The sequence below is a fragment of the Aquarana catesbeiana genome, linkage group LG02 (assembly GCF_042186555.1).
Source record: "Aquarana catesbeiana isolate 2022-GZ linkage group LG02, ASM4218655v1, whole genome shotgun sequence".
Taxonomy (NCBI): Eukaryota; Metazoa; Chordata; class Amphibia; order Anura; family Ranidae; genus Aquarana; species Aquarana catesbeiana.
In genome coordinates this window covers 766,570,383-766,587,180 of record NC_133325.1, presented here as the reverse complement: position 1 = coordinate 766,587,180, position 16,798 = coordinate 766,570,383, and the positions used below count along the sequence as shown (strand labels likewise).

At 44.7% G+C, this 16,798-nt stretch overlaps 1 protein-coding gene across 1 annotated transcript in view; it reads left to right on the top strand.

Annotated features, from left to right (window-relative positions):
- The window catches only part of PRDM15 (PR/SET domain 15), a gene marked incomplete in the record, with an annotated part of 68,316 nt that overhangs the window by 35,792 nt on the left and 15,726 nt on the right, over positions 1-16,798 (top strand). The window contains 4 exon segments of the mRNA XM_073617264.1: positions 6,492-6,655; positions 8,136-8,215; positions 8,318-8,437; positions 15,668-15,799. Of these exon segments, the coding sequence (XP_073473365.1) occupies positions 6,492-6,655; positions 8,136-8,215; positions 8,318-8,437; positions 15,668-15,799 (496 nt within the window).

Sequence of the window (16,798 nt, the reverse complement as noted above, 5' to 3'; positions counted from 1 at the left end):
ACCGACATCTTGTGTGCATGAGGCCTAAATGATAATGCTGTCTGGTAGCTTTGTTAAAAGACAAGTTTCATTTTTGGTGGCTGATAACCAGGAAGTGAGGGAAGTGGGAGGATATCCATACCAACTGCCTACCCCCAGAGAGCTTCATGCTTTATTATAATACTAGCAAAAGTTGGCTAGTTCTGGCTGTGTTGTATATTAAATCATCAAACCATCCCACTCTGTTCCCTGTGCTGTATGTGACACACTAGTCTAATGTGCAGCACATGAAATACTCCATCAGTCTAATCTAAATGCTGTGTTGTTCCATACCGCTAATTATCACAGTAAGATCCTACAGAAGATATTTGTACCAAAATGTATTTATACCATAAGGCCTTTCAGATTCCACCCTATTCAAGTAATGAAACTTTTGCTGGTTGTTTAACCACTTGACGACCGCCTCACGCCGATTTACGTCGGCAAGGTGGCACGGACAGGCAAAATCACGTAAATATACGTGATTTGCCTTCCGCGGGTGGGGGGTCCGATTGGACCCCCCCCCGGTGCCCGAGGCGGTCGTCTTTTGTCCAGCGGCAATCAGAGGTGAGGGGGAGGCCATCCGTTCGTGGCCCCCCCTCGCGATCGCCGTCGGCCAATCACATCATTCCTTTGCTGCTGTATGCTAAACAGCAGCAAAGGAAATGATGTCATCTCTCCTCGGCTCGGTAATTTCCGTTCCGGCCCGAGGAGAGAAGACAGGTATGTGAGTGCACAACACTACACACACAGTAGAACATGCCAGGCACACAAAACACCCCGATTTCCCCCCCCCCCCCCCCCGTCACAAACTGACACCAGCAGTTTTTTTTTTTTTTTTTTCTGATTACTGCATTGGTGTCAGTTTGTGACAGTTACAGTGTTGGGACAGTTAGTATTACCCCCCTTTAGGTCTAGGATACCCCCCTAACCCCCCCTAATAAAGTTTTAACCCCTTGATCACCCCCTGTCACCAGTGTCGCTAAGCGATCATTTTTCTGATCGCTGTATTAGTGTCGCTGGTGACGCTAGTTAGGGAGGTAAATATTTAGGTTCGCCGTCAGCGTTTTATAGCGACAGGGACCCCCATATACTACCGAATAAATGTTTTAACCCCTTGATTGCCCCCTAGTTAACCCTTTCACCACTGATCACCGTATAGCTGTTACGGGTGACGCTGGTTAGTTTGTTTATTTTTTATAGTGTCAGGGCACCCGCCGTTTATTACCGAATAAAGGTTTAGCCCCCTGATCGCCCGGCGGTGATATGCGTCGCCCCAGGCAGCGTCAGATTAGCGCCAGTACCGCTAACACCCACGCACGCAGCATACGCCTCCCTTAGTGGTATAGTATCTGTACGGATCAATATCTGATCCGATCAGATCTATACTATCGTCCCTAGCAGTTTAGGGTTCCCAAAAACGCAGTGTTAGCGGGATCAGCCCAGATACCTGCTAGCACCTGCGTTTTGCCCCTCCGCCCGGCCCAGCCCGGCCCAGCCCGGCCCAGCCCACCCAAGTGCAGTATCGATCGATCACTGACACTTACAAAACACTAAATGCATAACTGCAGCGTTCGCAGAGTCAGGCCTGATCCCTGCGATCGCTAACAGTTTTTTTGGTAGTATTTTGGTGAACTGGCAAGCACCAGCCCCAAGCAGCGTCAGATTAGCGCCAGTACCGCTAACACCCACGCACGCACCGTACACCTCCCTTAGTGGTATAGTATCTGAACGGATCAATATCTGATCAGATCTATACTGGCGTCCCCAGCAGTTTAGGGTTCCCAAAAACGCAGTGTTAGCAGGATCAGCCCAGATACCTGCTAGCACCTGCATTTTGCCCCTCCGCCTGGCCCAGCCCACCCAAGTGCAGTATCGATCGATCACTGTCACTTACAAAACACTTAACGCATAACTGCAGCGTTCGCAGAGTCAGGCCTGATCCCTGCGATCGCTAACAGTTTTTTTGGTAGCGTTTTGGTGAACTGGCAAGCACCAGCGGCCTAGTACACCCCGGTCGTAGTCAAACCAGCACTGCAGCAACACTTGGTGACGTGGCGAGTCCCATAAGTGCAGTTCAAGCTGGTGAGGTGGCAAGCACAAGTAGTGTCCCGCTGCCACCAAAAAGACAAACACAGGCCCGTCGTGCCCATAATGCCCTTCCTGCTGCATTCGCCAATCCTAATTGGGAACCCACCACTTCTGCAGCGCCCGTACTTCCCCCATTCACATCCCCAACCAAATGCAGTCGGCTGCATGAGAGGCATTTTCTTTATGTCCTCCCGAGTACCCCTACCCAACGAACCCCCAAAAAAGATGTCGTGTCTGCAGCAAGCGCGAATATAGGCGTGACACCCGCTATTATTGTCCCTCCTGTCCTGACAATCCTGGTTTTTGCATTGGTGAATGTTTTGAACGCTACCATTCACTAGTTGAGTATTAGCGTAGGGTACAGCATTGCACAGACTAGGACACACTTTCACAGGGTCTCCCAAGATGCCATCGCATTTTGAGAGACCCGAACCTGGAACCGGTTACAGTTATAAAAGTTAGTTACAAAAAAAGTGTAAAAAAAAAAAAAAATATATATATATAAAATAAAAAAAAATAGTTGTCGTTTTATTGTTCTCTCTCTCTCTATTCTCTCTCTCTTGTTCTGCTCTTTTTTACTGTATTCTATTCTGCAATGTTTTATTGTTATTATGTTTTATCATGTTTGCTTTTCAGATATGCAATTTTTTATACTTTACCGTTTACTGTGCTTTATTGTTAACCATTTTTTTGTCTTCAGGTACGCCATTCACGACTTTGAGTGGTTATACCAGAATGATGCCTGCAGGTTTAGGTATCATCTTGGTATCATTCTTTTCAGCCAGCGGTCGGCTTTCATGTAAAAGCAATCCTAGTGGCTAATTAGCCTCTAGACTGCTTTTACAAGCCGTGGGAGGGAAAGCCCCCCCCCACCGTCTTCCGTGTTTTTCTCTGGCTCTCCTGTCTCAACAGGGAACCTGAGAATGCAGCCGGTGATTCAGCCAGCTGACCATAGAGCTGATCAGAGACCAGAGTGGCTCCAAACATCTCTATGGCCTAAGAAACCGGAAGCTACGAGCATTTTATGACTTAGATTTCGCCGGATGTAAATGGCGCCATTGGGAAATTGGGGAAGCATTTTATCACACCGATCTTGGTGTGGTCAGATGCTTTGAGGGCAGAGGAGAGATCTAGGGTCTAATAGACCCCAATTTTTTCAAAAAAGAGTACCTGTCACTACCTATTGCTATCATAGGGGATATTTACATTCCCCGAGATAACAATAAAAATGATTAAAAAAAAAAAAAAAAATGAAAGGAACAGTTTAAAAATAAGATAAAAAAGCAAAAAAAATAATAAAGAAAAAAAAAAAAAAAAAAAAAGCACCCCTGTCGCCCCCTGCTCTCGCGCTAAGGCGAACGCAAGCGGCGGTCTGTCGTCAAACGTAAACAGCAATTGCACCATGCATGTGAGGTATCACCGCGAAGGTCAGATCGAGGGCAGTAATTTTTGCAGTAGACCTCCTCTGTAAATCTAAAGTGGTAACCTGTAAAGGCTTTTAAAGGCTTTTAAAAATGTATTTATTTTGTTGCCACTGCACGTTTGTGCGCAATTTTAAAGCATGTCATGTTTGGTATCCATGTACTCGGCCTAAGATCATCTTTTTTATTTCATCAAACATTTGGGCAATATAGTGTGTTTTAGTGCATTAAAATTTTAAAAAGTGTGTTTTTTCCCCAAAAAATGCGTTTGAAAAATCGCTGCGCAAATACTGTGTGGAAAAAAAAAAATGAAACACCCACCATTTTAATCTGTAGGGCATTTGCTTTAAAAAAATATATAATGTTTGGGGGTTCAAAGTAATTTTTTTGCAAAAAAAAAAATAACTTTTTCATGTAAACAATGAGTGTCAGAAAGGGCTTTGTCTTCAAGTGGTTAGAAGAGTGGGTGATGTGTGACATAAGCTTCTAAATGTTGTGCATAAAATGCCAGGACAGTTCAAAACCCCCCCCAAATGACCCCATTTTGGAAAGTAGACACCCCAAGCTATTTGCTGAGAGGCATGTCGAGTCCATGGAATATTTTATATTGCGACACAAGTTGCGGGAAAGAGACAAATTTTTTTTTTTTTTTTTTTTTTTTTTTGCACAAAGCTGTCACTAAATGATATATTGCTCAAACATGCCATGGGAATATGTGAAATTACACCCCAAAATACATTCTGCTGCTTCTCCTGAGTACGGGGATACCACATGTGTGAGACTTTTTGGGAGCCTAGCCGCGTACGGGACCCCGAAAACCAATCACTGCCTTCAGGCTTTCTAAGGGCGTGAATTTTTGATTTCACTCTTCACTGCCTATCACAGTTTCGGAGGCCATGGAATGCCCAGGTGGCACAAAACCCCCCCAAATGACCCCATTTTGGAAAGTAGACACCCAAAGCTATTTGCTGAGAGGTATAGTGAGTATTTTGCAGACCTCACTTTTTGTCACAAAGTTTTGAAAAAAGAAGAAAAAAAAAAGTTTTTTCTTGTCTTTCTTCATTTTCAAAAACAAATGAGAGCTGCAAAATACTCACCATGCCTCTCAGCATATAGCTTGGGGTGTCTACTTTCCAAAATGGGGTCATTTGGGGGGGTTTTGTGCCACCTGGGCATTCCATGGCCTCCGAAACTGTGATAGGCAGTGAAGAGTGAAATCAAAAATTTACACCCTTAGAAATCCTGAAGGCGGGGCTTGGTTTTCGGGGCCCCGTACGCGGCTAAGCTCCCAAAAAGTCCCACACATGTGGTATCCCCGTACTCAGGAGAAGCAGCTGAATGTATTTTGGGGTGCAATTCCACATAGGCCCATGACCTGTGTGAGCAATATATCATTTAGTGACAACTTTTTGTAAAAATTTTTTGGTTTTTTTTGTCATTATTCAATCACTTGGGACAAAAAAAATAAATATTCAATGGGTTCAACATGCCTCTCAGCAATTTCCTTGGGGTGTCTACTTTCCAAAATGGGGTCATTTGGGGGGGTTTTGTACTGCCCTGCCATTTTAGCACCTCAAGAAATGACATAGGCAGTCATAAACTAAAAGCTGTGTAAATTACAGAAAATGTACCCTAGTTTGTAGACGCTATAACTTTTGCGCAAACCAATAAATATATGCTTATTGACATTTTTTTTACCAAAGACATGTGGCCGAATACATTTTGGCCTAAATGTATGACTAAAATTGAGTTTATTGGATTTTTTTTATAACAAAAAGTAGAAAATATCATTTTTTTTTTTTCAAAATTTTCGGTCTTTTTCCGTTTATAGCGCAAAAAATAAAAACTGCAGAGGTGATCAAATACCATCAAAAGAAAGCTCTATTTGTGGGAAGAAAAGGACGCAAATTTCGTTTGGGTACAGCATTGCATGACCGCGCAATTAGCAGTTAAAGCGACGCAGTGCCAAATTGGAAAAAGACCTCTGGTCCTTAGGCAGCATAATGATCCGGGGCTCAAGTGGTTAAAGGATATGTAAAGGTTCGTTTTAGAAAAAAACAAAAAAAACATGTCCTACTTGCACAGAGTGGCCCCGATCCTCCTCTTCTGGGGTCCCTCAGCGGTGCTCCTTGCCCCTCCTCTTCTCGAGTGCCCGGTTGGAGAGCCGCTCTCCTTCGGGGCACCCGTGCGGGCGCGCTCCCGTGTCCTGCTGCTGCGTCCATTGACACAGATCGCAGGACTCGGCCCCCCCCCCCCCCCCCTGGCTCCTGCGTCATTGCATTGACAGCAACGGGAGCCAATATCGGTCTAGCCAATCAGGACCCGGGACACCGGCTGGAGCTGGTGTGCTCGTCGCTGGAAAGACCGGGTTCAGGCTCTGGGGGTGCTGCATCACAGGAGGTTTTTCACCTTAAAGCATAGAATGCATGAAAGTGAAAAACCTCGAGGGTTTACAACCACTTTAATGTATGGGAATAAATACATTAAACATTAGATGAACATTATAACTGTAAGCTTGTCACAAAAAAAGGCAACAGATGTGTGATTTAAAAAAAAAAAAATCTGTTTTTTTTTTTTTTTTTTTATTGGTGCTAGCCCTGAGAACAGTTACATTTTCCCTAATGCCATTAATTGAGTGTGAATTGTATCCAAACACAAGAGCAATAATTGTGTATGTAGCAGCTTACCCGTCTTTTAGATGTGGTGGCTGCGTTTTTATTTTATTTTTATTTTATTTTTTTTCAGGATTTTATCACCTGGTGATCCTGTCCTAGAGTGACAACACTCAGTAACTTTATCTATGAAGGAGCAGTGCTGTTGCCCTAGGAGAGGAAGTCTGGTAGGACTACAGACCCGCTCCTGATAACATAAGAGGATGTGTTCTGTAGTTTGTATAGGGAACTGGAAACCATGATAAAGAACTGTAAAATCTAGCTGCAAATGTTGTTGTTCTTTTCTTAGATCTCCTTTGCTCGGGGGAAGGAATACTTGAAGCACATTATGGATGTCCATGCTGAGAATGGGTACAATTGCAGTATCTGTCACCGGCGGTTTGCCCTCAAAGCAACATACCACGCGCACATGGTCATTCACCGCGAGAACCTGCCTGATCCAGAGGTGCAAAAGTAAGAGCCGTGTACTGAACCAGGCTTCCTTCATTATGTGTGTCTATGATCTTTCCTCATCACCATCTCATGTCAGTTTACTGCAGATGGTTCATCCACAACCCAGAGAGTGATGGAGTAACTAATATTAACCTCTTCAATACTGGGCATTTTCACCCCCTTCCTGCCCAGGCCAATTTTCAGCTTTCAGCGCTGTAACATTTTGAATGACAATTGCGCGGTCATGTAACACTGTACGTGAATGCACCCCCCCCCCCCACAAATAGAGCTTTCTTTTGGTGGTATTTGATCACCTCTGTTTATTGTTTATATATATATATATATAAAAAAAAAACTATAAACAAAAAGTGACAATTCTGAAAAAAAACATTTTATTTTTTTTTACTTTTTTCTATAATAAATATCCCAATTTAAAAAAAATAATTAAAAAAATTCTTCCTCCGTTTAGGCCGATATATATTCTTCTACATATTTTTGTTAAAAAGAAATCGCAATAATCTTATATTGATTGGTTTGCCAAAAGTTATAGCACCTACAAAATAGGTTATTGATTTATGGCATTTTTTATTTTTTTGATTATTTTTTTTTTTTTTACTAGTAATGGCGGTGATCTGCAATTTTTATCGTGACTGTGACATTGCAGCGGACAGATCGGACACTTTTGACACTATTTTGACACTATTTTGGGACCAGTTACATATATATATACAGCAATCAGTGCTATAAAAAAAACATTTACTGTATAAATGTCACTGGCAGGGAAGGAGTTAACACTAGGGGGGGGGGGGGCGATCAAGGGGTTAAATGTGTTACCTAGGGAGTGATTCTAACTGGGAGGGGATGGAACTGACTAGGGGAGAAGAGCTATCGGTGTTAATACTTTTAATAACAGGACACTTGCCTGTCCTAAAGTCTAAGTCAGCAGCTGTAGTATGTGTAGCTGCTGGCTCTTAATTTTTTCAGGTGTTGGGCGGACCTCAGCTTTAAGTCCCACATAAATATGAATGGCTATCATTGGAAAACATGGGGTACGGCTTGTCATCCGACTTTGATGTCCAAAGTCATATGACAAGTCACGCAAGTGTGAATGGGTTGTCGCCATTAAGAGGGCTTACTGCAGATCACTAATAAAAGTAGAGTCCATACACATAAAAGTAGTAAGTGTGCTTTTAAATATAAATATAATAAGGATTGGCAATCGGTGCAATAACATTTGGTCGGTCCAATCCATAAATAAAATGGAAAGAAGACCTGGTGCATGAGGCACACTATAACCCCTCAGGATTTTAAATGACAGACCAAATGTGAAGTAGAAATGTAAATATTTATTATACACAATGTAATTATTATTATTATTATTATTCTATTTTTGACCAGCACAGGTTCACTTTAAAGCTGCCGTCTATTGGTATTGTACAGCACATATTGTGAAACTTGCTGTGTGTTGATATTGTATGTCCTTGTCGTGTTTTTCTTGCAGATACATACATCCGTGTGAAGTTTGTGGCCGGATTTTCAACAGCATAGGAAACCTGGAGAGACACAAACTTATTCACTCAGGTATTGTACACAGCCATGTCAAGGGAATGCTTCCTTGTCTTCAGAAATGATTTACATAGAAGTCAATTTCTGTTCATTAACAACGCATTACATTTCTTCCAGGGGTAAAAAGCCACGGGTGTGAACAGTGCGGCAAGTCGTTTGCCAGGAAGGACATGTTAAAAGAACACATGAGAGTCCATGATAACATCCGGGAGTATCTATGTGCAGAGTGTGGGAAAGGTAAAGTGCATGTGTTCTATTACACTAGAATAGATTACTGATAAACTTTATGATGCCCTAGGAATACATGTTGGCAGGCACAAGATAAAAGGTGTTAAAGTGGTAGTAAACCCTGGAATGTAGTAATATTTTTTTCTTTCTCGAACATCACGGGACACAGAGCCACAGTAATTACTGATGGGTTATATAGGTATCACTGGTGATTGGACACTGGCACACCCTATCAGGAAGTTCAACCCCCCTATATAATCCCTCCCCCTTGCAGGGATACCTCAGTTTTTACGCCAGTGTCTTAGGTGATGGACGTGTAAAGATGTCCTGTGCTGAGCTCCAAAGGGAATATCCTAAGATCCTATACTGGGGCAAGCCAGGCGAACTGGATCCATTCAAAGTGTCTTTTCATGGCCGAATTGAATGGTACCCGGGCCTCGTGTCCGAAGAAACGAGGTTTTACCCGTAATGCTTCTCTTTTTAGAGAGCTGGACCCCGCAGATCAGAAAATGGCTTTAAACTTCCTAATTTCTGGCGAGGTGCTTTACGGTCCCAGAACTGTTGGATCCCCCTACTGATGGGGGCCCCAGTCTCTGACGGTTTTTTTCAAACGGAGCCCACCATGAGAGGTGAAGATTGGGTCTGTGTAAACAGCACCCTGCGGCTGGATAAGGTAAGAGGAGATTCCACAGAATTTTTGAGTTCTAGTGGCTTTTCTCCTTTAAGGTAAATGCATGCTATGCCTATTGTGACCACCGGGGGCTGCTAAGAGCACAAACCTACACATGCTGAATGTCTGTCTCAGGTGTTGTAATCGCTGTGTATGTCCCAGCGTATCAAGCAGGCTGCAAGCAGGTAAGGTGGATGGGGGGATTTCTCATGTTTGAATGTTCCCCCCCAGGCTAGAGAGGGGCCACAGGGGTCTAGAAAGTGGTTATACCACCCGGGCTCTGTGGCCTAATGGCCACCATCTCTGAAGATAGCCGTTCAGGCAAATCTTGTTACCAGTCTCCCTCCTCTCCCCCCCCCCCCCCCCATCCTCTCCCCCCCCCCCCCCCCCCCCATCCCCAGCCTTTTCTCCAGAGCATGACAGGAGAGTCGGCAGTGTGGGAAGCGCTCGTTTTTTTCAAAACTCGAGGGGGGGGGCGGTAGAGGAGGGGGCGGGATGTCAGCACAGAGTGTTTAGACTCCCACTCAGGCCAGCTGCAGGCTATTAGAGGCACTCTGTACAGGTGCACTCAGCCTTCTGAGAGACACAGAGCTGACGGTCGCATGTAAGGTGGGACACAGGCATTCTCCTAGGCAGCATTTACTGAAGTAACACCAGACTGAGCATTGGGTAGCAAGGCTTTTAGCCAGACTACATCGCTCAGCGGACAGTGTTCATTTGTATACCTCACACCTTGTTGCTTTGCACTATGGGTAGAAGAGGTTCAAGCACCCCAGGAACCAGAGACACTAGGGGATCTCGTTCAGGTTCTGAGGGCCTCCTGTCGGCAGCATCCTTCCCCCCTAAAGATGGGCCAGGGACGGCTAGCCAGGGAGAGCCATTGGGGTCAGGGGCTACACCTGCTTCTGGCACTTCAGCCCCTGTATATATTACACAAGAGGTTTTTTCCTCAACCATTAGTGGTCTAGAGGAAAGATTAATGGCCGTGATTACGTCTTCACTCAGTGGAAGAAAACGCACTAGGCTTTCCTCTGTTCCCCAAGACCCTCAGACAGAGGAGCTCTGGGATAAAGGAGATGAATCCCTTTCAGAGGATCGGGATGGGATGGATGATTCCTCTTCGGAGGATTCAGGTGGAGAGGGACCCTCTGCGACTTCCCAAGAGGAGAAAGTCTTAGTGCAGATCCTCACTGGATTGGTCCGCTCCACATTTAAGTTGCCCATACCTGAAACTGCTAAAGAATCCTCTTCTGTTTGGGGTCACTGAAACCTTTCCAAGCAGCACATGCTTTTCCTGTTCATACTTTACTTGAAAAGCTTATTTATTCTGAGTGGGATCACCCAGACAAACGTTTTTTTCCGCCGAGAAAGTTTTCAACACTTTATCCGATGGAAGAAAAGTTTATTAAAATGTGGGGAATTCCGGCTATTGATGCCGCCATTTCCTCAATAAATAATAGCCTGACTTGTCCTGTAGACAATGCTCAGATGCTCAGGGATCCTGTAGATAAAAGGATGGAATCCCTATTGAAGGATGTTTTCTCCTTAGCAGGATCAGTGGCCCAACCTGCAATAGCAGCGATTGGAGTCTGTCAATACTTAAGAGACCATGTTAAGCAGGTCATCAAAGTATTACCTGAACAGCAGGCCCAGGGGTTTGCTAACCTTCCAGCGGCCTTATGCTTTGTGGTTGACGCCATTAGAGATTCTATCGTGCAAACCTCCCGTCTTTCACTGGGGTTGGTGCATATACGTAGAATCCTATGGTTGAAAAATTGGTCAGCCGAAGCACCATGTAAGAAGCTACTGGCTGGGTTTCCATTTTGTGGTGCAAGGTTGTTTGGAGAGGACTTGGATAACTATATCAAGAGAATCTCTTGTGGGAAAAGCACTCTCTTACCTGTCAAGAAGAAGAGTAAGCGTCCCTCTTTCAAACGGACTCTTTCCCCAGCGCCGGGGGCTTCAGCCTCCAGGCAGTCTCGACGGCCGCCTCCATCGGGATCCAGAGACAAGAGTCAACCCCAGGGACAAAAGAAGTCCTGGGGAAAGAAGCCTACTAGGCAAAACACTAAGACCTCTGCATGAGGGGGCGCCCCCGCTCACTCGAGTGGGGGGAAGACTGCGACAATTCTCAGAGCTCTGGCAGGAGGACTTCCAGGACAGATGGGTAGTCTCCACGGTAACCTTAGGGTACAAGCTGGAGTTTCAGGAATTCCCTTCTCCTCGGTTCCTCAGATCAAATGTTCCCAGAGACCCAGAGAAGAAGCAGTCGCTCCTTCTAGCGTTAGAGCGACTTTTGTCGCAGGAGGTCATTATGATAGTTCCCGCAAAGGACCAGGGATTGGGCTTCTATTCCAACCTTTTTACGGTCCAAAAGCCAAATGGGGATGTCAGGCCCATTTTGGACTTAAGGGATCTGAACCGATTCCTAAGGATTCAATCCTTCCGCATGGAATCAATTCGAACAGTAGTTCCCACCCTGCAGGGAGGAGAATTTCTGGCATTAATAGACATCAGAGATGCATATCTGCATGTGCCCATTTTTCCTGCTCATCAGAAGTTTCTGCGCTTCGAGGTAGGAGGGCGCCATTTCCAGTTTATGGCTCTGCCCTTTGGGATAGCCACTGCACCTCGAGTGTTCACAAAGATCTTGGCTCCTCCTCTGGCCAGATTAAGGGCTCAGGGTATAGCTGTCATAGCATACCTAGATGACCTGCTCTTGATAGACCGGTCGGTAGCCTCTTTGAATGGAAACTTGAGGACCACGGTCAGGTATCTAGAACACCTGGGTTGGATCCTCAACTTAGAAAAGTCTTTCCTAAAACCAGTAAGAAGACTGGAATATTTAGGTCTGATTATACATACAAGCCAGGAGAAAATATTTCTACCCCAGGCAAAGATCACTGCTTTGAGAGAGCTGATTCTGACAGTAAGGACCAAGAAGGGTCCCTCAGTCCGCCTTTGTATGAGGCTACTAGGGAAGATGGTGTCTTCATTCGAAGCAGTTCCCTATGCTCAGTTTCACTCAAGAATGCTGCAACACAGTATTCTGTCGACCTGGAACAAGAAGGTTCAGGCATTAGACTTTCCGATGCACCTGTCGCATGCGGTGCGTCAGAGCCTCAATTGGTGGCTCATACCCGAAAACCTGCAGAAGGGGAAATCCTTTCTACCGGTTACCTGGACGGTGGTAACAACAGATGCCAGTCTGTCAGGTTGGGGAGCAGTTCTGGAACAGTCTGCGGTCCAAGGGGTATGGTCCAAGACAGAGAGGACCTTACCCATCAACATTCTGGAGATCCGGGCTATACATCTAGCTCTAAAAGCCTGGACTATCAGGCTACAGGGTTGTCCGGTCAGGATCCAGTCCGACAATGCCACAGCAGTGGCTTATGTCAATCATCAGGGAGGCACCTGGAGCCGAGCTGCTCAAAAAGAGGTGAACCAGATCTTAGTCTGGGCAGAGATGCATGTGCCATGCATATCGGCAGTTTTCATCCCGGGAATAGAGAATTGGCAGGCGGACTATCTAAGTCGCCAGCAGTTACTTCCAGGGGAATGGTCTCTGCATCCCGACGTCTTTTGGGCCATATGCCAAAGATGGGGGGTTCCAGATGTAGATCTCTTTGCATCCCGATTCAACAAAAAGATAGACAGATTTGTGGCAAGGACAAAAGATCCTCTTGCATGCGGGACGGATGCGTTGGTGATTCCGTGGCATCGGTTCTCACTGATTTACGCATTCCCGCCTATTCTGCTACTACCACGACTCCTTCGCAGGATCAGGCAGGAAAGGAAGTCGGTACTTCTGGTGGCCCCCGCTTGGCCCAGAAGGACTTGGTATGCAGAAATAGTAAGGATGACGGTGGGTTCCCCGTGGACCCTACCGGTACGCCCAGACCTGTTATCTCAAGGTCCAGTGTTCCATCCTGCCTTACAAACGCTAAATTTGACGGTTTGGCTATTGAGACCCACGTTCTGAAGAGTCGTGGGCTCTCAGGTCCTGTCATATCTACCTTGATTAATGCAAGGAAGCCAGCTTCCAGGATGATTTATCATAGAGTCTGGAAGGCTTATATAACCTGGTGTGAATCCAGAGGTTGGCATCCCAGGAAATATGTCATAGGTAGAATCCTTGATTTTCTACAGATGGGATTAGAGATGAAGCTGGCCTTGAGTACCATCAAGGGCCAGGTCTCTGCTTTATCAGTATTATTTCAGCGGCCACTTGCTTCGCATTCTTTGGTCCGAAACTTTATGCAGGGGGTGATGCGTCTTAATCCTCCGGTTAAAGCGCCCCTAAACCCCTGGGACTTGAATTTGGTCCTGGCTGTGTTACAGAAACGGCCTTTTGAACCAATAAGTCAGATTCCTTTGGTCTTGTTGACAAGGAAATTAATTTTTCTGGTGGCCATCTCTTCTGCTAGAAGAGTATCAGAATTAGCAGCCCTTTCCTGTAAGGAGCCTTATTTGATTATACACAAGGATAGAGTGGTACTACGCCCTCATCCTAGTTTTTTACCGAAGGTGGTTTCTGATTTTCATTTAAACCAAGACATTGTTCTACCTTCCTTTTTTCCAGATCCCTGTTCTCCGGAAGAGAGATCTCTACATTCGTTGGATGTAGTAAGAGCAGTTAAGGCCTATCTAGGGGCAACTACTCAGATCCGCAAGACGGATGTTTTGTTTGTGCTGCCAGAGGGTCCCAATAGAGGACAGGCAGCGTCAAAAGCTACCATTTCTAAATGGATTCGACAGTTGATCATTCAAGCTTACGGTTTGAAACAGAAGATTCCTCCGTTTCAGATCAGGGCACATTCCACAAGGGCTATTGGTGCTTCTTGGGCAGTGCATCACCGGGCCTCTATGGCTCAAATCTGCAAGGCCGCAACCTGGTCTTCAGTTCATACATTCACCAGATTCTATCAGGTGGATGTGAGAAGGCATGAGGATATCGCCTTTGGGCGTAGTGTGCTGCAGGCAGCGGTACAGGGTCCTCAGGTCTGATTGCACCCTACTTGGTCGTGGTTCCCCCCCCTCAGGTAGCATTGCTCTGGGACATCCCATCAGTAATTACTGTGGCTCTGTGTCCCGTGATGTTCGAGAAAGAAAATAGGATTTTTTAAAACAGCTTACCTGTAAAATCCTTTTCTTTCGAAGGACATCACGGGACACAGAGGTCCCACCCCTCTTCTAATACACTATATTGCTTGGCTACAAAACTGAGGTATCCCTGCAAGGGGGAGGGATTATATAGGGGGGTTGAACTTCCTGATAGGGTGTGCCAGTGTCCAATCACCAGTGATACCTATATAACCCATCAGTAATTACTGTGGCTCTGTGTCCCGTGATGTCCTTCGAAAGAAAAGGATTTTACAGGTAAGCTGTTTTAAAAAATCCTATTTTTTTTTTTTTTTTTATTTGATTTTTACCTACAGGTAAGCTTATAATAAAGCTTACCTGTAGGTAAAATGAATATCTCCTAAACGTGCACCTTTTTAGGAGATATTCCAGTGAGCAACAGCCGGTGACTGTGCATACTAAACCAGCACATTATTATGATCTTGCCTCGCAGGTGTAAATCTTCCCTTTTTTTTATTTATTTTTAAAGAGTTTACTGCCACTTTTAAATTCCAATTGAAGCCTCAGGTTTTTAAGTGTAATGTAGTCAGGCTGCTTTTTACTTCTACTAGGAGTGGGTGTGTGTATTGTAAAGCTGCCCTGTGCCTGCAGCACACTGGAAAGCGAGGCCACTAGTCACACAAGTCTTACACTCCCCCTACATGGCGGGTCACCAGTCAACAACACTCGTGCTTTCTGAGCAACATTGTTGATTGGAGCGTTGTACAGCAGAGGGAGGGTTGGACCGTCCTAGACCAGGGCACCTGCTCTGTGTGTAAGAGCAATATTCCAACTCTCCAGTATACTGCTGAGGGCAGAGTTTACCGTATGTAGCACACCCATAGTAAATGGTAAAAAAAAAAAAAAAAAAAATATATATATATATATATATATATAGATAGATAGATAGATAGATAGATAGATAGATAGATAGATAGATAGATAGATAGATAGATAGATAGATAGATAGATAGATATAGTATATTCTTGTTATGTAGCCTGGCTGCATAACAAAAAGGGGAAGGAGCATACTGATAGGAGGAAAGAGCAGCGTGACAGAGATGAGATCATCAATGTGCTGCTTCTCCTTTCACTGTCCAGTCGAACAAAATGATTAGGTAATCGTAGTGACATAGGGGAGGGTGTGAGCAGCCACAGTGCCCAAATGGAGGACACTATCCAACTCGCCCAGTGTCAGACAGAAGCAGTGTCCAGTAAATGGGTATTAAGTTACAAGTATAGACAAGAATATAGAAAGGGCCGCTTACTTCAACAGGTCCTGTGGCTGGGCTCTTCTCCTCCTTCAAACATTTTTTATTCCACTACCTTCATTTTTATTAAAGCCGTAAACAGGCCTTACCTCAACTTTCGCTCCTTAAATGTCATCAAGTTAGAGTTTTTTTTTTTTGTTTAATAAGATCACCCTTCTTTGTACTACTGACCTCCAGGAATGAAGACCAAACATGCCCTGCGGCATCACATGAAGCTACACAAGGGCATTAAGGAGTACGAGTGTGTAGAGTGTCACCGCAAGTTTGCACAAAAAGTCAACATGCTGAAGCACTACAAAAGGCACACAGGTAAGAGGAACACCAATGGACGGATCCCACAGCTGCCAGGCAAAGTCATGTTATTGAGGCAAACTTTCTCTATATGGTTTAAAGTGGTTCTAAAGTTTTTAATGTATATTGCCTTAATGCATTCTATGAATTAAGGTAAGAAAACCTTCTGAGCCTCTCAGAGCCCCATTGCAATCCAGTGCTAGATATGAGAGCAGTGGCTCTCTCCTCTGTCCCTCCTTCCAAGGCAGATCAATAACAGCGGGAGCCATTGGCTCCCACTGATGTCCATCAAACTTTGTGACGAGGAAGCAGGGGGTGGAACTGTGCCCCGCTGTCTGAATCTATGGACGCAGGCAGTGGGGCTCGGGAGTGAAACCTGCAGGCTTCCTATAATTTTCCTTGGAGACAGTGTGGGAGATTTACTAAAACTGGAGCACTCAGAAGCTGATTGGCTACCATGTACAGCTGCATCAGATTCTAAGTTCAGCTTGTTCAATCTAGCTTTGACAATAAACCCTGGAAGCTGATTGGTTTCTATGCAGAGCTGCACCAGATTTTGCAGCATGCCATTTTCATAAATATCCTCCACAATCTGTTACAATGTGGGAAAGTCTCCCCCAATGGGGTTTTTTTCGGCAGCAGAATTACAATAGTTGAAGGAATAATTTTGAAAAAGTTTTTTATTGAAAAAATAGCAACATAGCATAGACACATAAACATTTAAAATATGAGCTCTGGTCAAAGCTATATAACACCATTCAAATTTCTACAATGACTTATAAATATACAACAGTACATAATATTAAGTCAAACATCTGGTGTGCAAATTCCCAACGCGTTTCGACATTCGTGGTCAAAGCCTTCCTCAGGGGATTAATTTGCTGTCAAAGGAAAAAATATATATATATACACACACATTGTGTATATTTTTCCAACATATGTAAACAAACAAGATCCCTTGTATTAACAAGGAAAAGTAGAATTTATGGTGTATAGTTACCAATGAAGGGTGTAAGT